Source organism: Centroberyx gerrardi, chromosome 23, assembly GCF_048128805.1.
Source record: "Centroberyx gerrardi isolate f3 chromosome 23, fCenGer3.hap1.cur.20231027, whole genome shotgun sequence".
NCBI classification, from domain to species: Eukaryota; Metazoa; Chordata; class Actinopteri; order Beryciformes; family Berycidae; genus Centroberyx; species Centroberyx gerrardi.
In genome coordinates this window covers 18,010,764-18,038,646 of record NC_136019.1, presented here as the reverse complement: position 1 = coordinate 18,038,646, position 27,883 = coordinate 18,010,764, and the positions used below count along the sequence as shown (strand labels likewise).

At 44.7% G+C, this 27,883-nt stretch overlaps 2 protein-coding genes across 3 annotated transcripts in view; one reads left to right on the top strand and one right to left on the bottom strand.

Moving 5' to 3' along the window:
- Nucleotides 1-17,209, bottom strand: part of LOC139931475 (RAS guanyl-releasing protein 2) — a 42,722-nt gene extending 25,513 nt beyond the window's left edge. Inside the window, exons 1-7 of the mRNA XM_071924990.2 lie at nt 17,011-17,209; nt 5,605-5,771; nt 3,985-4,087; nt 3,626-3,682; nt 2,782-2,913; nt 1,768-1,918; nt 756-929 (exon numbers count right to left, since the gene is read on the bottom strand). Of these exons, the coding sequence (XP_071781091.1) occupies nt 756-929; nt 1,768-1,918; nt 2,782-2,913; nt 3,626-3,682; nt 3,985-4,087; nt 5,605-5,674 (687 nt within the window). The 5' untranslated portion in view covers nt 5,675-5,771; nt 17,011-17,209. The remainder of the gene's footprint in view (nt 1-755; nt 930-1,767; nt 1,919-2,781; nt 2,914-3,625; nt 3,683-3,984; nt 4,088-5,604; nt 5,772-17,010) is intronic.
- A 1,177-nt stretch (nt 17,210-18,386) lies between these two features.
- alpk1 (alpha-kinase 1) lies at nt 18,387-27,558 on the top strand. 2 transcript variants are annotated; one of them, XM_071924961.2, is made up of 14 exons: nt 18,387-18,423; nt 19,400-19,577; nt 19,999-20,153; nt 20,257-20,455; nt 20,710-20,769; nt 20,846-20,932; nt 21,025-21,101; nt 21,497-21,592; nt 21,696-21,800; nt 22,653-24,498; nt 24,747-24,894; nt 24,992-25,154; nt 25,845-26,031; nt 26,707-27,558. In XM_071924961.2, the coding sequence occupies exons 2-14, from the start codon at nt 19,466-19,468 to the stop codon at nt 26,910-26,912; spliced, it is 3,441 nt and encodes a 1,146-aa protein (XP_071781062.2). In that variant the 5' UTR covers nt 18,387-18,423; nt 19,400-19,465; the 3' UTR covers nt 26,913-27,558. The 2 variants fall into 2 exon arrangements, with proteins under 2 accessions (XP_071781062.2, XP_071781071.2); XM_071924970.2 differs by lacking the exon at nt 18,387-18,423 and having other exon boundaries at nt 19,317-19,577.
- Nucleotides 27,559-27,883: the final 325 nt, after the last annotated feature.

The following is a 27,883-nucleotide window of genomic DNA, read 5'->3' as shown; positions in this document are numbered from 1 at the left end:
TCTCCCTTGTTTCGTCTGGACTCTGAGCAGGTTCATGACAATATGTTATTTCAATATGTTAATGTGAATATCTACCATTGGCACATTTGCTCTGTAAATCTGAATGCAAATATTTAATGATGCAGTGGACTGTAAATATGTAAACTGCAAAAAGTCTGTACATTAGAAAATGGTCAACATAGTGGGAATTCTTTCTAACCAATAGAAACTTTGGATGTGCATGATGAGCACTTTGTGTCTTTACTCTATATTGTTTTTTTTATTTTTGTCGTATTGCTGTCTATATCTATATTCTTTGCTGCTGCAATGACCCAAAATCTCCTTGGAGATCAATAAAGTTCATCTTATCTTAAAGCGCTCTCAGTAGTCGTCTATGGACATTACATACTAATGCCTCCAAAGCCCTTCCAAATTATATTTGCCTATTCACAATGGCACGGATCTGTGCCACCTTAATCAAATGGTAAACGGCTGCTGCCCACCCACGTGTGTGTGTGTGTGTGCATGTACGGGTGCCACCGAACGCACTGCCTTGACATTTCTCCCCTCTCTCCAAATCTCTCGGTTTAATCACTAAATCAGTATTTTACGACTTGCTCTCCTCTTTTCTCTCTGGCTCCAGGCAATCTCCTATCAATCTCCTAGTCCTTGTACCCTGTCACGCACACACACTCTACCCCTCCAACCCCCACCCAACCGTCTTAAACCCTTGGCTGTAAACGGTCTCAATCGGCCCGGCAGACGGACGGACCGACCTGCGCCACCCGGATGAAGTGGGAGATGACGGCGGCCCTCTGCGGGGCGGTGGGCTTGCTGAGCACCATGAGCTGGATCCACTGGGAGACGCTGTTGAAGAGGGTGATGAAGCGCTCCAGGATGGGGTTGTCCACCGTGCAGCCGTGCATCACGAAGCTGTGGTAGTCCTGAAACTGAAGGGAGGGGGGGAGAAGTGAGGGATTTGGTTTCGGAACTGTCACGCTTTGCTTTCAGCATGCCAGAGAAGACGCCGAATTTTAATTTAATTTATCGTAGTTGCGAACGAGGGGGTAAGAGACACTGACATTGCCAGCGCTCAGACAAAAACAACAGACACATAGACAAGCACTCGACTGTCCAACCATCCGCTCAATTTGTCATTAAGGCAACAATGTGGATAACAAGCCAGTCAGTTGGCTGATTCGCTGACTGATTAATCCCACCATCTGATCTGGGAAATGCAGAAGAAAACCAGCTTCTTTTTTTTTTTTTCACTTGCTCTTCTTAACACAGACATCTGTCATCGCTGCACATTTGGATCAGCGGGCTATATTTTAGATAATTTACTCATCTTTTATTCATTAAGGCTGCTACTGTTCTATACTGAGCCAGAATCTCTTTTACAAGGGACGACTAGCCAAGACAGCAGCAGCATGTCAAGTTACAGAAAGAAAATAGAGAGGGAGACAAAGACAGACAGCAGCGCTATAAATCCAACCTTTCACCCCACCAACCCCCCCCCCCATACACACACACACACACACACACAAATATGCCACTTCAATCAGCAAGAACCCAGTGTTTCCAAAAATAATGCTCAAAAAGCTAATGCTGCCCGACAACAAACACAATTACAGCCAGCAAAGTAGATTTTTAACCGATATTGCCTAGCAACTAAATTTAGCCTCCAGGAAGTAAAAAAAAAAAAGAAACTGAATTACTGGAGAACTCAAAAGCTTCGAGACACCATAACCATCACAGCATATACGCGGCTCCTTCAGTCCTACTGACCAGGATCTTGCAGAAGGACTTGTACTCCAGGTAGGTGAGGTGCTCGGCCAGCTCGCAGGAGTCGAGGTGGTCGAACAGCAGGGACATTTTCCTCTTCTTCGACACAGACGGCACCCGCTGAGTCACCTGCCGCTTCCATTTATAAGACGGCCTGAGAGGGACAATAAAGCAGAGGAAAAAAAGCCCACAATATTTTATGAAGTGTATCGACTTTTCTGGGGACTTTTGGGACAACACCATGATAGATTAGGAGGCTCAATTTAGCCACTTTTCAGGTTAGGGATGCATTGATACTAGTATTGGATATCAAACCGACAATATGTTAAAATAGCTGGCAGTGGAGAATTTCCCCAATAGCATGAGCCACATGTAACAGGTAAGAAACTGAAGCAAAATTTTCTGCTTTTTTCACACATAAAAGGATGACATTTCACTCTATAATTTATAGAAAATGATTATTCCTCAATGATTTTGGTACAATGACCCTAACTGTACCAAACCTAACTGTCTACTAACATTATAGTGTTTAATACAAGTAACAAATCAGATTAGTTCTTAGTATAAACAGTAATTTATTACATGAAATCGCTATGAACAGTGGGAAAGTTGTCCCTGTTTCGGATTTTAATATAAATAACTATCCTTTTTAAGTTCTCAAGAATTTCTCATATTAGAGTTTATTTCTGCAAGAGCATCACCGCATCCACAGATGTTTAGTTACAGTGAGTCACGAGTCCGCTCCACAAAGGCTTCGCCTCATGTTACACCAGGGGAAGCCAGGGTCGCAGAGAAATGGCCTTTATGGGAATAGGAAAGGTCACTGACCCTGCATAGTACAACCGAGCGATGCCTGAGAACAGCGAATAAAAGAGCAAACTGATATATGCACACATACAGAAACACACACAGAGCCATTCATTCGCACACTGTCGGTGCCAACACACACACACACACACACACATACAGAGAGAGAGAGAGAGAGTATTAAATGCCCATAAAAGACCATTCACTCACACACTGTCAATGTCGATGAGCTGACTCTGGCTCTCGTTGCCCTCGGTGGTCAAGAGGTCTTTGAGGTCTTTGATCTGATCGGCCAGCTCCGGGTTCAGATTGAACTCCGCCGGGAACTCCGAGATCCAGTACCTAGAACAGAGAGCAAAACAGGAAGGGGAAAAAAAACACAACAGAGAAAGACGATGAAAAACACACAAAAAAAGAGATAAAAATAGAGAGGGGAGGAAGGAAGAAAGACAATGAGAAACGCAAAAAGATAAAAGGAGAGGGAGGAAAGCGGAAGGGAAGAGAGAAAGACGGCATTTGCATGCTGCGTTTACATACGCACGGTAATGTGAGTTAGCCATTTATTTGATTTTGTAAAGCTTATTGCAAGTATTCAAATGGAAACGACAAAAAAGTGACAGAACATGAGCTACATCACCACCTACACATTAACAACTTGATCACACTTAAGGAAATGCGAATAAGGTGCGTACATGCTCTGACTGGGCTGTTCACGCCAGTAAAATCACGCTTAGAGAGATGTGATGAAGGGGGATACATCTTGTGACTGGTCTCTATTAATGCAAGTAAAACTGGAGTACTCCACATATGTTACTTCCTTACTCGCATTATTGTCTAAATCGCATTACAATTTCATGTATTGTGTGCATGCAAACGTGGCCGATGGGAAACCCAAATGTCAAGATATAGGAGATCAGGAAGGGTAAGAATAGACAAAGAGGAAGAAAGAGAGATGACAGAGCAGTAAAGACAAACGTTTAGAGAGGAGGAAGGGTAGCAGAAGGGGTGATAGAAAGAATAAACGAGCGACACATCTTGGACACCAGTTTCTTACTTGACGAGGTGACAGATTCTTGTTCGCAGCTCGGCGGTGCAGCTCTCCTCTTGAGATCTGGTCCAAAAGTCAAGGTGCAACCTTCCCGTCCGTAACATTGCAAACTTTCCCCCCCACTTTCGGATTACGAAGAGATTTAACAAGGCAGTCAGAGAGTGACAACGGGACTAAACCCTTCTGGGTCAAAGTCACGGATTCACTTCCGTCCCAAAGCCACATTGAGCATTCTCGCATTCTTTGATTCTGTGTCTCTATCGTCAGTCTGTGAAGCTTTCTAGGTGGTAAAAAACACAGAATGCATCTCTGTGGAAGCGGAAGGTAAAGGCTAATAACTGATAGTCAAACACAGTGAAGGATACTTGAGCACGAGCTTCTTAGCCATGTCGGTGGAAGGGATGTACCAAGGGTGCATCATGAGGAACATTCGGACGAGGGTGGCGTCCTTCAGAGCGCCCTTCTCATCTGTAATAGGAAAATAGGGTGTTAGCCACCATCAGGGAGGTACACCATGTCCTCACAGTCAGCTATCAAATAGTATCTGAGTCTATTTTTGTGGTCAGTGTGTGAGAAATTGCACTTGTTGCCGGATCGCCAATGTGCTCCGACTGTGTTTGCCTCTCTAGAAGACATCTTTCGAAATTCCAATTCAAGCGTACCATCATTTGTTTTGACTATTACTTCTTTCATATGAAAATCTCAGTTTGGACTGAAACTCTATATATCATGGGTCTCAAGCTCGCGGCCTGCGAGACGATATTTTGTGGCCCCCACCTTAATATGAAAGTTTAATGTTAGTGCGGCCCGCGAGTTTTATATGGATGGCACTTTACAGTATTGTGTGCGGAGCTGAACGAACCTACCAATCACGGTGGGGTATATGGCTCTCGGGGGTGGGACATCGACCGGGCTTGATGCAAGCAGAGAAACATTTCTCAATGAGTGAAAGTTACAGCAGCGTTGCCATGGAGAGTTTTCTTCCGTGCCTGGCTGGCTGCCTCGTTTCTATTGGGCACACGCGGACATTCGTCCCAGCGCGCTGCGTTCACAACACTTCCAAAAAAAAGTTTTTTAAGTTGCTGCCCAGCGGGACATTATACGTATATATGTCTCTCTCTGACAAAATAAATCAAAGTGATGCGTACGCGGCGGGATAAAAGAAAAGTAAGGAACTCAATGTAGCCTAATGTAGTCTGCAGTCACATAGCGACACCTGTCCGTCGGCGATAACAGTCCCCGGTAACCCGGACTAATTATAGGGTCGCACCGTTATTTGTGGGTCATTATTTTTTATTTGCATCGCGCTATTTGCATTGCCTCACACGATGAACACTACATATATTTCTATATGATGTCATTTGTTTTTTTTGTTTCTATGACTACGTTTACAACAACAACAACAGCACGGTGTCATTTCCGCTTCTTTTTCCTGTAACAACAGCACGGCGGATAACACTCCGGGAGCAGTCGCCTTTTTGCGCTCGCTATCCCGGTACTTTCTACCATCTACAAATGCCATGGTGTTCATGTCATCATGAAAGACATGAACATCGAGCGCAAAAACAAAGGAGACTGCTACCGGGCTATTATCCGCCGACCGCCGTGCTGCTGTCACAGGAAAAAGAAGCAGAAATGACGTTCTCCGTGCATCGAGACGTTCTCCGTGCGTCGGCTAAACACAACAGTGACAGTTCATGTTCTTCAATGTTCCATTCATGTTCAGGACAATTCATATTCAGAAGAACCCATTGAGGTTAAAGAACTGTTAATAAAGACGTTTAAATCTTATTTTGTGTTAAAAAATAAAAATAAAGACATTTGAGAAGATTGGAATTTTTTTAACAAAGCTTTTCTTGTGGAATACCTGATGCGGCCCAGCCTCACCCAGACTCTGCCTCCAGCGGCCCCCAGGTAAATTGAGTTTGAGACCCCTGCTATATATGAATCAAAGAAGAAGAAAAAAAATGGCTGAAATGACCAACCGAAGGCTTGGACGCACGCTTCCACCAGCTCGTCCACCGTGGACGATTGGTCCGCTGCTGTGGACTCCATTGTTTCTTCCCTCTCTCTGTCTTTTCTCCCGTCTTTTCTCACTCTCTCTCTGGTTTGGGTCCGCTGCCTCTCTTCCGACCTCAGAACCACGTGTGTGCTAAACACAAAGGAGAGAAAGATGAAACGGAAGGATCAAAGGCATGTGAAAGAGAGTCATTACGAAGCAGAGGGCGGCAAATGAAATTCAGAGCGTCCGTTGCCGCATGTTTGGAATAGTTGTAGGGCCAGCTACTTTGCATGCTGCTCTTCACTGCGTTGAGGGAGATAATCAGCTAGTGTTTACACTTGGTTTAGACTGATATATCTGGGGATATGATTTTACTCATCAGTTTCAGGGGTGTCAGTTTGTGAAACCTGCAGTGAAACCTGCCTCACCCTGCCTTAAGGAGCTGCTGACCCACCTCAAGAATTTCATTCTAGCTTTCAATGGAGAGTTTCAGTGTCCCATGATGGTATAAAGGCTGTTTCTGAGGCTTTTCCACCCTAAGAAGAATTCTGCATAGTTACATGTCACACAGATGCAAAAATAGATGAGTTATATTGTCGGTGGCATGTTGAAAAGTAAGCCTGCATGACAGTAGAGTTTGACCTCACTGTGGCTTGTGAGCGGCATCGATATAAACCCACAAGCAGAACAAAACTGATAATTTCAGCAGGAAACCTCAATTTATTATCTCTCCTTGACACACACCAATGCAGTCTGTAGCGTATTAGCACAAAGACTATATAAACATGAGGCATATACGCATAATTTGGCCATGAACGATGCGAGTTATACCGCGCTGTTTTGCTGAGGCATTAATAGAAGAAAACAAATTAATTCCACTGGTGGTTTTTCTTGGTGATTTAGTAAGTACTGCACAGCGGGGAACCATGGCAACCACAGCCCAATGCCCAGTCACTCACTCACAACATGAACACACCGCTGCACACAATGTGTATACAGTACCCACACAGTCATATAAATAATATATACACACACATACAGGTGCGGGCACACACACTTTCTCTTTGAGAATTACGGTATAAGAGCAAGCCTGAGATTGCTACATTCCTCCTGATGGTGTTTATCGTGCATGAAGTGGTGAAATGCACCGCTTCTATCTTCACTGTAGGTTATATATGATTTGATCTGCTGACAGAATGGGAGATAAAATAGGCCGCTGGAAATCTCTGTTCATTGCTGATGAGCTTAATAGACAAGACTGAGGTTACACTTGACTGAAAGTGTCTGCACAGTTAGGCCACAAAATTCATAATAATGCACCCTGCGACTGCATCTGATAATGGCTTTTAAATGCGGTTGTTCCAGGCAGAGTGTGAGAAGGGTGTGATGGGTATGTGTGTGTATCTGTTTGTCTGTGTGTGTGTGTGTGTGTGTGTGTGTGTGTGTGTGTGTGTGTGTGTGTGTGTATGTTCAGAGGTGAATAAGGATGTGTGTTTGCCTTGGCGACTTGTGGCGCAGCGATGAGATTTCCCACTTGCGCCAAAAAAGGGCTGTGTTTGGCAGTGTGATTGCATGGGAATAGATGGAGACACTGCAGCAGGGTGTGTGTGTGTGTGTGTGTGTGTGTGTGTGTGCGTGCGTGTGCGTACGTGCACGTACACATTCTGATACAATGAAGCCTTCCACTGTGCTGTCTGTGCTGCAGCGCGGTGGGCGGACACACTCAATTACAGGCTTTGCGAGATGTCTCAGCCACACACATACACATTTCTGCAGAGGGAGGGAGCAAGGGAAAATGAAGAAGAAGAGACGGAGCGATAGAGGGAACTCTAACCCCCCGAAGCGTCAATCAGTCATAAAACACACAGTTAACATAAAAGAGAAAAGAGACAAGTCTGGATGACTGGGAGAGAGTGTGAAAGCATGAGAGTGAAGTGCAAAATCTGTGCCTTTATGAATGGCTTGATCGGGTCAGACTGCTCAGAGAAAACATGGAGAAAGTACAAATAATAGAATTTGGATGGAGAGCTTGAGAAATGGTGATGGTCAAGTGTCTCATGTGATTACTACAGCAGAATAAAATGAAGCTAATATCGCGATTCTTTTTTCTGCCCCACGATACGTATCGTCGCATTTCTGTATCGCGATATATTGAATTTCGATATATCGTCCCATCCCTAAAAGAAACAGATGGCTCATAACAGAGAAACTACTGGACCACATTCAGGATAATGTGACGCTGCTATAGATTTTATACATGAAGGATCCTGAGAGGGAACGCTTGGGTCGCTAGAGCAATACAGCAATATGTATGTAATCTGTGAAACAACACTGTCAAAGTTCAGCGAGATCTGGTTAACAAAAGCCGACCTCGCTAATGTCACTCCTCACTAGGTTTTCCCAGAAGGGATCTACTGCACACAACTCTCACTAACATAATGGAAGGAAAAGCGACCTTGGAGTCTAATGTGGCCACGCGATCAGAGTCATTACTTATGGTGGGAGTCATTCAATCTAAGCTGAAACGGCTATGTTTGTCAAGGGCATCTGTTTCACTTCTGTATTTTTCACTCTTTGGCTGGTTGTTGAGTTCCGAACAGCCTGTGCTCACTTTCTCCACCGACGCAAGGACCTGCCCTTTCCCCTCGCCGAAACCCCCATTGACGAGCCGCACTTTGAAAGCGCGCATTCGAGCCTCGGAGGCCACGCGATTGAACCGCTGCCGTGCGGGAAAAAGAAAGGCGATGGCGTTCTTTGCTGCCACCTATGCAAAAGGCTCTGCCGTCTTTATCTGAGTCTAGTCTGGCACTGCGGCACGGTCTGTGCCCACCTTGATGCCGATACCATCTTGCCATCCAGTCGAAGACACCATTCATCATCCGACTGACAGGAGCTCTTTGTCGCGACCCACAGAACAATTGTCTCTCCCTTCACGCAGCCGCTGTCAGGAGAATTCAGCAAGCGTTTCATCTACAACAAGCTCTGTCCCTCTGTCTTTTCTTCCTATTCTTTTTTAGCCAAGTATTCTCCCAGTTCCATAGCTGTGTACTGGCGCATTGATTGTTGGGTATAGCGCACACTGCGGCGGCTTTGGTGTCATCGGTTGCCTGGTGACGCCGGTCTAGGGCCATCGATCAGGCAGATTAGGGGGTGGGATGGGGCGCAGCAGGGATAAAGGGAGGTTGATGGGCGCCCGGTCAATCCCGGCTATGCAGAATCTGCAGTGTGCTGCCGGAGGTTTAGTGAGCATTGAAAATGTCACATCCTCTCCCCAGACGCAGACGGCCACCTTCTCGCTGCTGTCCTTTCATATCTCCAGGTTACAATAGCCAGAGGCCCAAGGCATCCATTAATCAGGCTGTAAAATTTAATTGTCCGAAACTGCATGAAATAGATCTCAAGGCTTGGTGGGGCCCGGGGACATTTATGCACCACATGCTGTATATGTTGCAGCATGGAATGAGGGACAAAAATGGTGCTTTTATGACTATAGAACAACATTATATGCAGGAGTCTGCAATAAATCGACGAGCTCTCATTAACTGTTGTGGGACAAGGACAGATCCATGCATACTAAGAGAGGTGAACGACAGCGATTGTTTTCTGCGCTCCTGATTGCCCAACACTGCGGACGTGACCTCATCAGCACCGTTGCGGAGAGGTCACACTGGCTGAATAACAGTGCGCCCTTCCTTCTTCACACACAATATGGGAAGACGTGGTGGTGTGTGTGGTATAAGCACAAAAACACCCAGACAGACAGACTGGAGGACTGGTATTGTTGAAAAGCAACAGATTCAAATTCACTTCAAATTTAATACTAGATCAATAACAATTACTTTCTGTATGAACATGCTATTTCCCTTTCTGAATCAAATGAAAGGGAAAACATATAATAAATACATAAATATGCTTTCTTAAGCCCACAAATTAGCTATCTCATTGTACAAATCCAACATTTTGCAGCGTTCCAATACCTTTTTAATGTCTTAAAATCGACACTTGCACTGGCAGATGATAAGACACTGACAAACACACACGTAATGATATCCATCCTAATATTGACAATCCCATAATGGGCTCGTTTCCATGCTAGCAGTAATTACCCAAAGCTGATGCACAGCGTCTATACTGCCATTGATCGAAGTTCTATATTCTCTTCCAATGGCATTCTGGGAAAAAGAGTTTGATGGATGTTTGCGGGGATAATAGCCGTGAGCCAAAAGGGAAGGATGCATTTATTCACTCTGATTAGCACTCGGGCGGTCGGCAGGCAGTGAAAAACACAAGCGTAGCCGCTCCCTCTCTGTCACACACAGATGTAGCCTGTATTTAAAGCTGCAGCCGGTACCATTCTTAAATATCAACACATCATTTTCAAATAAGTTGTGATAGCACTGCCATAAAAAACATGAGACCATGGTTGAGATGACTGGTCTGATGCCTCTGTCTCACACCAGTGGAAATGTTAGCGCTAGCGTTTCTCAAACTTAAGACTACATTTCCCATAAGCCCCTTTGCCTCTCTCTCCTCTCCTCTTTTCTCTTTCACTTTACTGAAGAAGATAAAGATTTTTCCTTTAACTCCACTACCTGCCATTGCCAGAAACTCTGAAAGCTTTAGCTCCGTTTGCGCTGGAAGAACAGCGCCCTCTTCTTGTTTTGTGCCGTAAAGCAATCCAGCAGATTTCCCGCCAAATCTGACCCGGTGGCTCACAATGTAAAATGCAGTATAGAGGCTGGTAGTGGTCTGGTTTGTTTATGGTAATTATACTCATAACTCTAATTTAACGCCGAAACCCAACTCTTAATCCTAAACTAGCCCCTTGTACAAGCCAAATGTCCTCACTTTGCAGGATTTTCCTCATCTCTCTATCCTTGTGAGGACATACGCTACTCAAGAGGACAGAAGTACAAGAACACACACACACACACACCCCTTGTCTGAAATGTATACACCATATCAATGACTCCCTCCACCCTAATCTCTTGCCCAACACCCCTTAGTTTGTTTCAGGAAGTTGTAGCAGGGGTGTTGCATGATGGGACAGATATAGTCCTCCAGAGAGGCCTACAGAGCGGCTACTGGCAGGCTCTATTTACAGACCACAGGGTACTGAGAGCAGGAAGGGACACATTTCCTTTTCCCTGGACGTGCATCTAGTCGGGGGGCACCGGCTGCAAACTGAGATTAGCAGCTATAGTTTCTACGGGGGGAAGGGTAAGAGGAAAGAGAGAGGGATGGGAGAGAGGGATACAGGGAGAGAGAGGCGGGAGAGAGATAAAGAGAAAGAGAGAGACAGGCAGGAAGAGAGAGGAGAGAGCGCTCACTCTGTCTCCCTCACTTCAGCCCTCTCGAAAAGACGGAAAGAGATCGTTGAGTGAAGAGGGATGGAGAGATGAAACAGGGAGGTAAAGTCATGATGGAAAACAGACCGAAGAAGAAGAAAAAAAAACAAAAAAACATTGACCGGGATCTGGTCCCACAAGCACTCCGACGAATGTGTGAGGGAGGCAGCCAGCACATACAGTACTTTGCTGCATACTTGAAATAACAGGGAAGTCAGGGGAAAAAAACGTATGTAGATTTCACAATCTCTTGCTAGGACACAGCAGCTGCCAGAGTGTAATGTCTTCATAACAATATTTTTTTGTATTCATATTCCTGTGCCACATCTGGCTCCGAAATTTGAGCTTCTTTACACATATACAGTAACATTACGATTCTGAGTGGAAAGGCTTAACGCGTTGAACATGTTACACAAATTACAGCCCTAATAGATGTATATGTAAAGTATGGGAAAGATATTGTTATGGAGCCCATGTTATGATATCTGCCTCCCGCCCCACACACAACAATATATCATTGTGTCAGGATCTGTTGCGTAAAAGCCTGACTGTTTTCGTTGCTTTGTTCAGAGGCTTCCTGCTCAAACTTCTGTCCTTTACCAGATGTGAAAGTCAGCGACATAACAAATAACGGAAGGGCGTGTGTGTGTGGTATGTGTGTGCGGTGTGTGGATGAGTGTGTGGTGTGTGTGTGTGTGCTTTTTTTGCATTGTCACAAACAGCCTCACATGGACTGGGTTTTGAGTTTTTCCAAGTATATTAAAGGACTCTAGTTTATTCTCACTTTTCAATTCAATTCAATTCTATGTATTTTAATGGCAGTTTTCTCTCTTACTCTACATTTGACACGTTTTCTCCCTCACACACATACACTTCCTTCTCAGGTCTTCGCTGGGCGATGAGTGAAAGATGAGAAACACGTGGCAATGCGTATTGTGCAAAAGAGCAAAAGTGACATATCATCTTTGGCAATAATACATTAGGGCCCGTCTCTGACCGTGAAAACCCAGTCTATACCTGCCAACAACCTATTCAGGTCTCAGCGTGCCTTGGCCAGGCTTTGTTTTCTGTTGTTCTGTAGTGCTGAAGTCAGTAGTCTCACTTCCTGTTGTTATCCGAAGCCGCGGGATGTACCACCTCATCATCGGTTACCAAATGTAATGGGATTACAGTAATCTGATTACAAAGAAACTGTTGGTGTAGTATGTTACTGTTACTGGAGAAAACACAGTAATCAGATTGCAGAGAATTGTGAAAATTTCTGTGATTATTCAACTTCCACTTGGAACTTGGCATTCAGGCTTGTTGCTAGATGATGAGTGTGATACTATTACAAATTACAGCTGGTTCTCAAAAGTAACCAGTTGGAGTAATCCACATGATTACATTTTCAAAAAAGGAACCCTCTTATTCTGGGTCTCAGCCAACAATTCCCAATGCAAATGTAGGCAGTTTCCATTGCCTGCGGGCACAAGAGGACACCAGCAGTCCACCCACCATGGAGAGACAGAGGGAGATAAGGCTGCGTCGCTGCCGGGAAAACATCCACCCAACGCAGCTTCCGATAAAGCTTTGACACCGCGAACGAGTGAAATCTCCCGTTTTCTAGAAATTGCATTTTTCTAAGAAATGTCTGCAGCAAACCACAGGCATCTGGAGGCTAATTTGCTCTTTGCACCGTGTTTATTTGCACCGATTCCTCGCGCCTGTCAAAAGTGGACTAGACTGTGGTTTCATACAGCAGTCACAGTAGTTTCAAAGTAGTTTCGTGATCTATTTGAATGCCGAGAGTTTCATTTTGGCCCAGCCGGCCTGTTAATTACCCCGCAGGCTAAACCACGTTAGCTGCGGCTAGTTCCTGTTTATGTATTCCTCCCTAAAAAGGCATGCATCCCTAAGCCGACCACAAAACCCCAGAATTTCCTGTATTATTGTTGAAGTAGGGTGAAAGACGAGGACTGGCTGTAAAATGCATCTCCATCTCCGTCTCCATCATACACGTTGAGATAAACACCGAGCAGTGTACGGATTGTCATAGGCCGAATGTGAAAACAAGGGTAAATGAATGCACATTTTCTTTCTGCAGGTGCAGGATACCACAGGCTTTATAGTCAGTCTTTTTTTTTTTATCTTAGTTCCCTTTCTGAAATGCAGGCACGCCTAACACCTGTTGCAGAGACAAACCCCGACCTCGCCATCAGCATCACTGCCTTCACTGATCACCAACTAGGATCCAGCAGCCAAGCCCAGCGTTTTCGATCTTCTCTCATTGACCGCCGTGTTTTCCCCCCTGACTGATTTAATTCCAGTCACCGCTTGATTTATAGCTCCAACTCTTTCCCTTTCCAGCTTCCACCTTCTCTCTCTCTCCCCCCGTCTATTTCTCCCGCTGCCTCTCGCTCTCCCCCCCCCAATGCGTTCCAGCCATGCCTTTAAAGGTGAGGAGAGCGCATGCAGCAATGACAGACTGAGATTGTACAGGGTCTCTGGCCCTTTTCACGGGACGGGGTTGGGGGGCGAGGAGGGGGGTGGGGGGGGTGGCAGAGTGATCCAAGAAGGGAGAGACAAACATTCGGAGGGGGAGCGATGGCAAGCAGGGGAAAAGAGAAGAGTAGTAGAAGACTGAGGGTTTGCGATCGATCGCGCCTACGGTCCGTTTTCTTTGGTCCGAAGCATAACAGAACAGTTCACTTTGTTGCATTTTTGCATTTGGTTCATTTAGGCTCACACATGCAAACCAGGGCTTGTAAACAAAAGTCACATGTAGCTGTTTATTGGACTGAGTTTTGGTGAGCTGTCATCCCGCCAAGTCATTCCAGGGGGAAAGGCAAAACAAATCTGATTCCAGTCCCTGCGACTTTATCTAAGCATGATGGACTTGTCTGCGCTCTTTGCTGTAACTGACCTTCTCTGGTGTTTATACCAAGTTAGGAACGCAAGAATAAAGAGCTGAATCAATTGGTTCATTTTGTTATGCTAGGCCTTCCAAGCATGAGTAACAGCTGGCTATCAGATGTCAACATCCGTCTCCAGAAAGCCTTGTGTTTTGGAGTCGTTTCCTGTAGCTGGTTTGGATTACGTTCTCACTCCTAATGAACCGCTCCACAGTTCTCTTGAAGAGGACTTGCACGTTCAGGCGTCTCTTTGCGGTTATTTGGTGCCACCAGACATTCCGAACTAAAGTAGGAAAACGCTCCAGAGTTCAAATAAACCACTCCAAAGATGCTTGGCGTGAACGGGACCTGAGATGGAAGTTCATCGGTGAGGGGAAAGTGGGAGAGATGACACAGGGGATGAGGTGAAGGAATCGCAGGAACTAGGGTGGAATGGATGGATAGGGGTTAGCAAATGGAAAGCGAGATGGAGAAGGCGAAAGAGAGAGAGAGAGGACAGAGGCAGAAAATGCATTGGAGCGTTCACCCCGGCGATAGCAAACACCCAGAGCTCGCCTCTGGCTGAGCCGCTGCTCTTGTCTGCCCTCTGTAATTACTTTCCCTTTTGCTTTATTTTCCTCTCCTGCCGATTGATTTCTTTCGCCTCTCCCTCCCTGCCTCTCCCCCTCTGATCAGCCTTAGTTTATTCCTTCCTCTCCTCCTCTTCCTCCTCCTCCTCCTACCAGATTTGTTGCTGTTCCTCCTATTGGCATAAAGCAGCAACCCTTCACAAAAGGATCCAATTATGCCCCGGCTTTCCTGACAAGTGCGACACCGGTGCAGCTTGAGGTGGACGAGGCTGCTGGAGGTGTTGGACGTGATGCTAAATGTCAAGGGTGGGTGCTCCAGAGACCTGAAGTAATTGCACTGCAGCAACAGCAAGAGAGAATAGGAGGAATAGAGATGGGGAAGGGGGTGTTTTCTTTATTTTACCTCTGTTCCGGAGGTGCTTTGAATCCTCAAAATCCTCTCTTTTTAAAGCAGCATACCTTTCAAGTCAAGCAGCACTTCACTCGTTGGGTACATTAGATCACAGAGGCCACGGGGTACTTTGAGGTTTCTGACAAGCTAATAAGCCACCGTTTGACAAATTGGACTTTAGACTAATTGCTTCATTGATTTGTGCTTTGGCAACAGATTTGTTTTAGCAGCGGGGTGATGTATGATGGCGGATGTTGGCAGCTGCCTCATTTGACTTTGAATTTCTCTGAATCGCTGACTGATCTGAGTGCGCACAAAGCACGCTTGTCCAATATTCAAAACAGGTAGAGGTAATCAGAAACATCTCAGCCACACCAGCCACACTGAAATAAGCTGAAGCCTGCTGAGTGATGCTGAGTAACTTCTCTCCCTCCTCCCACCAGGACATGACGGTGCTGCTGAACCGCAGCTGTAAAGGCTTTCAAAAATGTCCAGACAGGCAGCCAGACACGACTTACGAGTCAAATCCTGCCGCTCCGACACCAGAACACGGGCGGATAAGAGCTGCAGAGCAAATAATCACCGGCCCCAGCGCTCAAAGACGCCTCCTAATCCTCCGCTGCTGCGCGGTCGGTGGGAGGAAAATCACCTGGAAGCTGCAGCAGTCAGACCGCCACCGGCACAGATCAGCAGACGGCAGGTAATGAGGGAGGAGGGCCGACTGATTGAGCAAAACAAAAGTGAGCCAGGGGGACGTTTGACCCTCTCACTTGTTTTATTCATCAGCCAAGGCCGAGTCGCACAAAGCTGGGACGGGGCCCAGCAGGTAACCCTACACTCACGGCAAATACATACAGGTATTCATTTGTTATTAGCAGTGCGGCTGCTGCAGGTCATTAGATGGGTATCTCGTGCCTCCACGTCACTCAACGCAGGATAAAGAGAGAGTTCCCTGATTCACCCTAGGGCTGGAAGATAGCGACAAAATCAAATATCACTGTATTTTAGACCGAATACCTCGATATGGATAATGTGATGATATGTTAGGGATGAGTATTCGTGCTTTCATAAAATATTTACACACAAGAAAATTTTGAAAATTAGTAATGATCATTAGTAATCAGTAATGTGTAATCAGTAGTAAGTAATGTGGATATGATGAGCAGGTAAAGGGAATCATTGTTCATTTTACTCAGCCAGAAGGGGCTAATACACACAAGTTCACAAAATGTTATCACTTTACTGTAACACATTGCATTTGAGACCAGGAAGAAGCAACATTTAAGTTCACAATATTACATAACCAAAATCCCAGACAATATCTACTCTCATCTCATGATATCGATATTATATGATATATCGCCCAGCCCTAATTCTCCCCTAAATCCCCCCTGCCACACACACACACTCCCTCCCTCCCAAAAATGTCCAGGCAATTCCACTTGTGACACATTCATATCGCCACGATGCAGGTATTTATTTGATGCAGCTCCCCACAGCACCTGAGTGCCATGTGATGCTTTACTGCGCCTAAGTTGCCTGTTATTACCCATAAAGATACCGTATGAGTGCCATTCATTTCTGCACACCGAGTCATTTGGTTGTTTATGAGGGGGAGAGGGCCGGGGAGACAGACTGATAGTTTACCTGTCAAACTTAACAATGCACTAATGCTGCCACCCTGATGTCTCCGCTCTGTAATTGGCACCTTAACTGAAGACCTTTGGAAGCCATTACACACGCAGCTGGCAGCTTGTATTCTGCATCCTAGCACTTTTACAAGTCTGAATATAATAGCTGCGGCTACTTTCCCGACGAAAACAGTAAAGCAGATCCGTTACTCCCGTATGAGTCAACGTGAAAAATTCTCACCCTGGCACTGCTGTGGTTAAATGTTGCAAGCAAGCAAGTCTGTGCCTGATTCTCACTCGTGTTGCAAGACTTGATACAGTATGCGCCGTTTACAGGCATATTATATCCAGCCATGTGTGCGTAATTCATCACATTTTAGACATGCATGCGGTATCCCACCGTTGTTGACACGCTGCTTCTAAAATAAGTGAGGCAGCCGAAGAAGAAAGACATCCGAACCTCATCATGCGTAATAATGTCCAAAATGAGCACAAGTGGCCTCTATCGGCTCAGTTTTTCCCCCACTAACAGACAAGTTACACGCTCATTTCTTACCTTCAGAGTTTGAAGAGTCCCATGCTCTGGGAAAGCGAAGCTCTGGTAACAGTTGTGGAGTGGTGTGCGCTGCGATGCAAAGCGTTACATCACCATCGCCACCAAACTCGAACCGCCTATTTGGAGAGTGGCGAGACCCGGGTCCTGTGGCTGCGGCGAGAGGCGCAAATGATCAAAACCCATGTGAACTCACTAGGAGGGATGCACGCGGGTCCTTTGGGAGGTGAAACTGACGGTCCGCGGAAGAGCCTACACGGGCGTTTCACAAGTCAATAACACGTAAGAACGCGCACGAGACCTACCGTGGCGCACGCGGATACAAGTTGTGCGTGAGTGTTGCAGAGGCAGCCCAGTCATCTGGTCGCAGCTGGACCGCATGCCAGCCGTTACTGCTCATGTTCCAGCTGTGAAGCGCAGAATCACACTGCAGAGCCACAGTCCCGCCTATTGGTAGTATGACAGCAACACCAGCGTCTCCTCACATGCTTTTATTACATACAGTTAACAATACATGCATGGTAAGACATGATAACAGCTACTTTGTCGTTTTGTTTTGGCACATTACATCTGTTGTGTGGTAAAGATATATCGTATTTTTAGTAAGTGTATAATTTTTTTTTTGGTTGAGGGACTTCCAATCCAACAGCATGCTAAACATCCATAGGCTGTGAACGCGCGCACATCCATACAGACACACGCACGAGCACACCATAACAGCACTAAACACACACACACACACATACACCGTTGTCATTCAAATACAGTTCTCGCCATTGAACCAATCAGGTAGGAATATTCTGAAGCGTTCACCCTCCCATTCTAATGCTGCCTTAAAGTGCTGCTCATAAACTCCTAACTCCCACTTTCAAAGTTATAAATATATAGCCAAAGGCTTGTCGCGCATTCAAGTGCTTTTGTAACACTTTAGAATAACCGTCCTTACTAAATAGTAAATTTATCATTATTTAATATTAGTTAAATATTATTTTATTGCTAACCATCAAATAATTCACATTTATTACACACACATACACACATGCATACATTTTGAATAAGCAATATTGTATCAATAATATATAATAATTTACATTAGTTACAGTTACATTAGTTATGTTATGTAGTGTTGCATTTTAGAATTGTTGTTTTCTCATCTCCTTCTCTCAGCCTGTTAATATCTGTGGTGCCGCATTGCAAGTTCATAGTGACCAAAGGTCACAATGAAATGAGAAAAAAAAAACCTGAAAAACATTCTTATTTTCTTGTATTTTTATATCAAAATCCCTTCACTTCAATGATTACCTCATGGTGTACAGGAAAGGTTTCGTAATTGCGACATTTCCCACAGGACCTGAAGGCAGCATCTCATTTTTTCTGCCCTACCAGGAAGCAGCTGGGAGCCTGAAGCCACGGTACGTGCTGTTACTGTTGATATATGAAAAGTAGTCTTCCTATCTCCGTAATATTAACAAAACTAACAGCATCATAAGGCTAACCTTTAACCTAACCACGGGGAGATAATCACTTCATAACCCTCCTGTAATTTCCATACTGACACTTGTTGACGTTTCAGATGAGAAACTGAAAGTGAAACCCGGTTTTTAAATTACATTTGCAGTTAGTGTTTGATGGAACATTTGTGTCCAGTCACTTGGTGTAACAGCTATATAACATATCCTCCACCACAGTAGTTTTTGTTTATTCTTTAAAATATAATGGAAATGCTATAGGTCAAAATGATAACACAGAAAATCCTGTAATGATGCTATAGGTCATAAAAAGTACCATAAAGTACAGTAAGGTCACTATAAACTCACTATAGACTACCACAGACACACTATAGGATATTATAGTGTATCCTATATGATATTATAGTGATTTGTACCTGAGACATTGCTTCATGAGAATGTACATCTTCTACAATACAGTACAGAATTTGAAGTGTTTGCCATAAATATAAATCTTTCACTTGGACACACTGCCTTTACTACATCAGTTGAGTTGTGGTGTCTCTGCATACCAAACTGCATAAAATACATTTCACATATACTCCAGAATATGTTTTGAGATATGTTTCAAAATAGATATGCCTAAAAAAATGATTTGTACATATATATGACAATCATTTGAAATATGTTGGACGCTGGGAATACATTTTTTGTCTATGTATGGAAGTAGGCTATATCCAAAATAAGAGCCTATATATACTGTATTTTCTGGGCAGTTTTGTGTATATTTTAAAATATATATGTCAAAGTTTTCCATAGCACACCCTAATGATGTACAAGTACAAAGTTGTGCAATCATTTCCCAACAGCAGTCTGATCACACCTGGGGATTTTTTTTCCTTCCTCTTTTTCCTCCCTGAATCACCCAGTTACAAAAACAGGAGTAATGTGGCCAGGAAGGGAGGAAATCCATTCACCCCAAACAACAACGACAACATCTACTTAGCAGCATGGACAGCCAGGAGGTGGGAGTCTTGCTGGAGGATTGCCTCAGGGCAGCAACAGCTCAGCAGCCCACCCAGCCTGGCGAGGCAGCCAGGCTGAGCTACTGCAGGTACCGAGGTGAGACACTAGATGGCGCCATTTGATCACTTTTTATATGAGATATAGCATGGGAGAAGCTCAGACTGAGATTTGGGTGAGGATCAGAGATGTTGGTGAGGGAGTGATGCTCACATAAACTCTGCACACACATGGTCTGTATTGAGAATAAGGGACAAAGGCAACTAAAAATGGTCAGAGCTTTACCTTTAGACAGGCAGTCAGGAGGAATCTGAAGGGATTTCTGAGTTTACTTAATGCTTTTCAATGGTACGAGCTGGGGCAGTGTTAATAAAACCTCCTTCACTCAATAGAACACAGTCAGTCTGCCCTCCCAATGCCCTCACTGAAGATTTCTCTTTGGAAAAGTCAAATGATCTCACTGCAATGGCAGGTAAAGTTGCTAGTTTCAAGATATTCCACTGGCTCTCCTTCCCTGCAGACTCGCTGTGTGCAGAGCTGGCCTCTCTCCTGCAGGAAGCCATGGAGATGAAGTGGCCCTTCGTGCCGGAGAAGTGGCAGTACAAGCAGTCGGTCAGCGCCAAGGACAAGACCAACCTCACCGACCTCATCAGCCAGCATCTACCTCAGCTACTGGTAATAATCACACAGCAAACATCTGGAATCGGTCATTTAAATTGCAACACAAATGGTACGGGTGGCAGAATGGCAACCACATTCTGGTTTGCTGTGTTGCCAGGCTCTCCTGAAAGCGTCCATCGTGGCTCAGGAGGCAAGCTGGGCGCTGGCGGTGGTCTTCTTAGTGGACCGCTTCCTCTACTGGACGGACGAGTCCAGCCGGCTGCTGAAGATCACCAAGCTGCTCCACAGGCGGCACCCTGACACCCCCGTGGCCCCGCAGCTGGTCATACGGCAGGCCAGGGTCTACCTGAACTCCGGTAAAGGGGGGGCGGAGGGTTCTCAGTCAACATTCCCTGGATAAGTAATGGATAAAGTGAAATACAATCAAATAAACAAAAACTAGCAAAGGAAACACCGACCATTGTTTGGGACATTATAATCACACTGATACCAACTTCTAGCATGGAAATAAGATTACTTTGCCTTGAGCTTTATTGTATGTAAGATGCTTTGTTTGATTAGCTTATGCGGAGACGGAAAAATGTGAACATAATCATCGTCTTCCCCACAGGAAAATTGCAGAAGGCAGAATACATACTGAGCAGTCTGATTAACAATAGCGGGGCCACAGGTAGGTTCCTTTGGTTCTTCTCTACTGCTGGACTATATAGCACAAGCTCAATGACTAAGAAACTTTTTCCATACAGGTTGCTGGGTGTACCACTCTGAGAGCGACAAGGCTCTGGTGCAGGCCGTCAGTGTTCAAGTGCGCGGATTGGCTTTGCAGAAGCTAGGTAAGATTATATCTTTTGAAAGAGAATGAGAGAAAATAGTTAGGTCCTCTTTCTCTACATGCGTTCCCTATTAACATGCTGCTCTGTTTCAGGCCTGTGGTTGGGGGCTGCAGAGTTGATCTGGGCATCTCTGGTCGGCTACTACGCTCTTCCTCAACCTGATAAAAAGGTAACACCAGTACAGTGACAATCTTATAAGCTCAAAAATATATATGTTTTTAACATTTATTTAACCACAAATGCTGTTTTTCTTCATGTTCAACTGTTCAACTTCATGTTCAACTTCAAAAAAGCCACAAATCTTTCTAGCGATGGCATTGGCTTGCTATAATATAAACAATTTAAAAACATAATTACAAAGTGCAAATAATGTAATTTGGATGGGGAGCTTCAGTCTCATTTGTGATTACTACAGCAGAATGAAATGGAGTTAATATCGCGATTCATTTTTCTGCCCCACAATACGTATTGACACATTTTTGTATTGCGATATATTGAATTTCAATATATCATCCCATCCCTACTCAGTATGCACACCACAGTTAACACACTGTTATTTCACAGGGCATTGGAATGTCTCTTGGCATACTGGCCAACATATTGGTATCTATGAATGATGAAGACTTCCATGCTTTCAGGACTAATCCAGATATTGATTTAGTAAGTCTGATTGACATTATGTTTCTTGTATTTTTTCATACATATCTTACTGTATACTGTGTTTAGTAATCCGTAGTAATATCTGTGTGTGTTTGTGGACCAGTCTTCACTTGGGAACCAGAGTCATCGTCTCCTCTCAGCAGCCGAGGCAGCTAAGATAGCGGTGGTCTACAGTCAATACACTTCACTTTTTGTGTTGACTCATGTGGTAAGTTGTCACACTCTTGTTAAACTTTATGGTAGTTGTGTGCATGTGGAGGGGAAATTCAATGGAATAAATTATATGTGAGAGGAATTAAAGGGGAATTAAGTAATCTATGACTTTTATCAGCATCTGTCAGCAAAGACATTGCATTAACATTGACAGGTCTCTGGCATAGTTTGCTGTGGCCTGAAATTGACATAATAATAATAAGTCATATTTTCCCAATAGCGACAAGAAAACTAGCTAATTAGAGCGGAGCGCCAACAGAAACCTCTAGTGAAGAGGTAATATGTCGCCATGCAAAAACTGTAATAGTAATACTGCTTTGCCATTTGCATTTTTGGCTTGAGAATGAAAGTAAAACAGTAAAAATGTTATTTATTGCAGATTTATTATTTATTGTAGAGGAAAAGATCCTTATGTGCCCAGATCAGGTTTGGAATATTGCCTTTACATTTGGAAACGGGACATTATGTTGGCGCTGATGAAGAGGATAGGCTTTGTCATTTATGTGGGTGAAATGAAATTGAAAATGAAATGCATTTTGTTTTATATTGCTCCTTGTATCGTGGTTACAGGAATAGTTTGTTTAATAAGATCAACAGAGAAGATTTTGATTATTTATCAATGGAAGGCTCTGAAATCATGCAGAAGTTTGCGCTATGCTGCTAAAGCGACCTGGAAGTCTGTGTCTTATATGTTGTTGTGAATGTGTGTCATGTAATCCCATGTGGGATGGGCCATTTAGGTGGTATGACACAAAAATAAAAATCATTCATTCATTCAAAATTCATGTTGCACCTTTAATTACTCTCACTCTTCTCTCACAAACAACTCTTCTCTCACTCCTCCCAGGCAACTCAGGGGACCTGCTTGTTATCGTACAGTTTTTCAGTGGAGTGCCCTTCCTCTGAGAGACGCTCTTTCCTCCTGCAGGCTAGAGAGGCGTTTGAAATCGGCCTGCTCACCAAAGCGGAGGGCGAGCTGGTCACCAGCAAACAGGAGCTACATACCTTCCTCAAGGCCGCCTATTCCCTGACTGTCACTCACAAGTGGCTGGGCACCCCTGCAGAGGTGCTGACCCAGGCAACGCAAGCTTGCCAAAAAGCTCTCGCCCATTTCTATGACTACTGCAATGCCAATAGCCAAGAGAGAGACGGCCTCTGTGCTGAGATCATGCATCTGATAGCCCAAGTCAAGCGTCTTTTGCAGGTGGAGCCATTCCCCAATCCTGACAGGGGGTCTTTTATCCCTGATAGCTACAGAAACATTAAAGACAGACCAGTAAATTTCACTCTGGGTGGTTTCTCCCAGATCATGGGGAGATTCCAGAAGTATCATGCGTCACTGTGTGAAACCACAGACGCAGACTGTAGGAGGAAGAAAGAGGGGACAGATGGAGCGAGGTTATGTATAACTGCATTAGGGACTACCATTGGTACACTCAACACAGAGTGTACCACTGAAAACTGTAAAGTGCCGAAGGATATACCTATGGGAGAGCAGCCACGACAGAAAGCTTCAAATTCATCCGCCACGCATCCACCTCAAATGTTGGACCTCTGTACCACTCTAGGAAGCACTGATAACCTCGGCTCTTCATGGCAGAACCTCTCCTTGAGTAGTTCAGGGTCTCCTCGCCCCAGCAGCAGTGGCTACACAGGGAGCAGTGTTTGTGCCAATACACCTAAGGCAAATGTGAGCAATCAGAGCTACCTGACAACAGAGGTCGATGATGATGATGGGTCTGATAGCATTCTAGAATCCACAGATAAAAACAAGAAGCGAGACGACGCTGGTCACAGAACTGGTGTCAGTTCCCAGACGGCCCCAAGACCCTCAACAAATGTAACTTCCTCCTCCAACACTGGAAGCGATTCTGAGAAGTTTGAAGTGATAGAGGCTGCAATAGAGACACTGGGCAGTGAGGACGATTGGATCCCTGATGTCAGTGGATCGCAGAAACCGTCAGGGACGAGAGGAGCGACCCAATCCTTGTCCCAACTTACTCTTGGAACATCCTCCACCTCGCTCAATGACAGTTTTGGCTCCCAGTCATCATGGGAGAAAATCTCACCCACTAACAGCAATCCTCAGCCAACTGGCCAATCAAAACCAGGAACCGGTCTAGGCAGCAAGCCCTTAGGTTCAGATGAGAGTTTTTCCCTCATGGAGACACTCGATTCCGAAACCAGCGATTCAGCCAATGATCCCAAACACACAAGCGCCACATCTGGAGGGGAATTCGGAGCCTCATCCAAACCTCAACCTTTGCAGACCTTTGATGCGGACCCAAACGCAGAGACTGAGATGGACTCACTTCCCGTTGAACCTGAGCCTGCTGCCAAGAACCCTTACACAACCCCACAGCCAAACCTTAAGCAATCTGTCCCAGAGCAGTGCGCCTCCACTGAAACCTCCTCAGAGAGTTCCTTTGAGATGTTGGAGGCGAAAGAGATCGGACACCCACGTAGTGAACTCACCTCGCCTGAAGAAGTGACTCTCACTCACAGGAAGAACCCCTTGTGCTACAGCTGCCTAAAGCACAGCATTGTGGGTAGCGGTGTCCCTGAGAGACGGTATTTGTTGACCCAGCAGGACTACCATGCCCTCCTGGCCGGGGTTTGTCATGAATGTCTGCTGAAGAGGTTGCAGAGTGACAAGACACAATTCAAACTCAAGCAGTACAGAATTGCCTACAGTAAGTTCTAATTCCCAAATGCAATTGGTTGTCGCAAAGTCTTCATTATCAATACAACATGTCTCTCTGTCCTCCACAAATATTTTCTTGGCTATGTGGAATGGCTTTTAGATGGTGCAACACTAAAACTTAAATACTTCTTGGTGGGTTGGCGGCTTTTCTATACCAGGAAACCCACCCACGTATTCAGGGGTGATGGAAACATTGATTGCAACTGCTTGCTCACCTCTGGGTGGTATCTCCACTAGGTGCTCTCCATTTGAAGTTCTCCAGGGCCACAGGCCTGTGGACAGCCAGGGAGACCTGCGTTTACGTCGGAGAGCCAATGGGGATGCAGGGCAAGCAGAGAGCAGCATTATGGGTGCAGTTTTTACACCAGGAGGAAAGGTTAAGCAAGTAGGTGTCAACAGAACATGATTCATTCGGCTGGATTGGGGTTGACATATAGTGTGTCCATGTGACTTCATGTATTAAGTGTTTCTGTCCTCATCAGTTATGTAGGGAAAGACTACCTGAAGCCGAAGGAAATGCAGTTCCACCTGAAAGACGTGGAGAGGCAGATGACAGCGCAGTACTATGTGACTGAATTCAATAAGAGCCTCTACGACAGGGAAGTCATGGCTCAGATCTTCTTCATTCCCTCCGAGGCGCTGCTGGTGAGGCTAAAACCATAAGACAAAGTGGACAAAATGAATATGGTTGCCACGAAAAAAGCAGCATGCATTTTCCTTTTTTTATATTCATTCAGGGAGAGCAGAGAAGACAGATGCTTCATTAAAATTATGATTCTTCATTCGTCAAGATTACTTTAATAGCACCCCCTACGCGTAAGCATTTCTTCAGAGACAGGGTTGCCTGCAGCGCTCTTGGAGCAGTTTTGGCTGTAGTGAAATACGAATGTAACACTCCAACACACCCTCCAGTTGTCAGCTTACCCTCTCTTGTCAGTACTGCAGATCGAGCCAATATCCTTTTGGTTATTAGTCTAGAAGGTACTATGAGTTGTGGAAATGGGAAAATGATGATACAAATAATAGCCTAGTGCCAAAATATCTGTCTTCTCTGCTCTTCCCTGTATGAATTACACAAAAGAACATGCATCTTTGATTTTCATAAGACTGCAATACTTACTGAGTAATTTGACTACTGACAAAACACTTATTACCATGTTCTATCATCACATTTCATAATGCATAATGCACAGAAATAATGAAGCAATCGGGTTACAGCAAATTATACCGCCCATCCCTTTGTAATAGCACAAACAATTTGTCACGACAAACGTCAAAACACGTTTCAAATGACGCTCCCCTTCTCTGTTGTTTGCTGTACTTGTGGCTGAGTAGATCTTGCATGAGGATGAGATCGTGGGCTGCGTGACGGTGGAGCCCTACATGCTTGGAGACTTTGTCAAACTCACCAACAACACTGTGAAGAAGGACAAGAGGTTCCAGGCCACAGAATACGGCATTGCCTTCGGACATTTCACCTACCTGTTCTCTGACTGCCAAGAGGTTGTTGTGGACCTACAAGGTGTGTGTGTGTATGTGTCACTGAAGTCACTGATTGTGGACTGATTTTTCCCCGCCTTATGCTGCATTCATGTATAAGATAAGATATGAAGGTAAATAGAGAGCACATTTGCGACGTTGCAGTGACCGATTCGAGAGGTTGTAATCACGGAGTTGTGGTTGTACTGGAAAATGGACTCAAGTAAAATAAATAAGTATAAGTAAATGTTGGATTACAAGTTTGCAGCTGTCATTGTATTCATGTAAATATCAATCTACACCTTTGTGAATATTTTTTCTGTGACTTCACATTCATTTTTGTTCTTCAAGTTCTCACATCGTATTTTACAAGTTCTCACATCAAGTCTACAAGCTCTCGCATTTTGCAACATATTTACCTTCATAGAAAGACGGTATATTCAAGCTGTCTACTTGAAAATACCCCACACATCAACTTTCAGGTGATTTCTCCATATTCTTGAATTCTGAATACATCACCAACAGGGAAATCAGGAGTCAAATGTAGGTAATGAGAAATTCATTTCATCTTCATGGCATCTCGACGGCATCAAATGAGTTTGAACACATAAACAGTTCCAAGTCATTCCAGTGGTTATTCCCACATGACGCAAATGCAGCATTAATCACTAGTTTGTGTATATCTCTGAATGCATCGTCTTGCTTCATTTGTTCACAGGGTGGGTGACAGCCAACGGCAAAGGGCTGACCTACCTGACCGACCCCCAGATACACTCCAGCAAGACCCCCAGAGGCCCCTCCAACTTTGCCAACAGGGGCCTCAGGTACTTCCTGGAGGAGCAGCATGGACCAGAGTGCAACGGCATCTGCCAGCTGCTCAAACTGCCTCCAGTGGCTAGACTGCCACACACACAGAAACTGTGATTAATAATGACTGAGAATGAAAATTTAATTACGTGGCAAATTACCGAAAATGACTGAAAGGAAGGACCTTGCCAGATTATTTTTCATGGTCTGCTGAGGGACCAGTATGCAACACCTGACACAACAATAATGTGGAGTGTATAGCTGCTCCTTTTAAGAGCAGTTTTCATCATCAGCACTGTGGAGATTCGTCCTACTCTCAGTTCTCCCATCTACACCCATCTGTTAGCTATACTGCTTCGTCCCAAAATCACTTCTCTCCTATTTTACTATTTTTAGTCCAATTAACTGATATTGTTTCCTGCATGTAGAAAATGACCTTGTGGACGTGCCAACATTGATAATGAATTGTAAATTCTAACAGACTAAGGGAATGGATAACCTTCTTTCATAATAGGGGTGTGATTGAGGAAGTGAGAGTGTCTGCAATGAACCATAGACACCATTGTATGTGTGACCGGGCCGTGGGAACGGCTCAACTAAATCTTAGCTATAGGCCAGATAGGTTGACTACGCCACCTTGGGACTTTCACCCAAAGGACTAGCTGGTTGAACTTGTAACCAACAAAAGAGGGTTTCCACATACACAGGTTAATTCTGCAGAATTGAGACAGAGACATGAGTTTCACAATAAGACGTAGAATTTATTTTCACCTATCCATCACAATTAAAAGTAGTTAACACATAAGTTAATATCCTAGTTCTCTTGCAGTTAAGCGTAAAATAACGTTCACAGTTACCAAACAATTTACAATTCAGTTGAGCCAATGGAGGGCTGCAGGCCGACTGCAGTGGGGGGGGGGGGGGGGATTTCACTGGCATTAATGGGCACTCTGGCTAACACCACTCATGTTGGAAACACCACACATACACTGCAAAGGAAAAAGTGATCAATTAATACTATCACTACAGGAAAGCATGCAATAAGGAGCCGCTATACTGCGCACCACCCCAGAGCAAGTACGGCCGCA

Bases quoted from the DNA above. Each gene is read 5' to 3' on its own strand.
- alpk1 (XM_071924961.2), top strand. From the start codon at position 19,466: ATGGACAGCCAGGAGGTGGGAGTCTTGCTGGAGGATTGCCTCAGGGCA. The intron at 19,578-19,998 runs GTGAGACACTAG...CCTTCCCTGCAG, and splicing joins GAGCTACTGCAGGTACCGAG to ACTCGCTGTGTGCAGAGCTG. The intron at 24,499-24,746 runs GTAAGTTCTAAT...TATCTCCACTAG, and splicing joins GCAGTACAGAATTGCCTACA to GTGCTCTCCATTTGAAGTTC.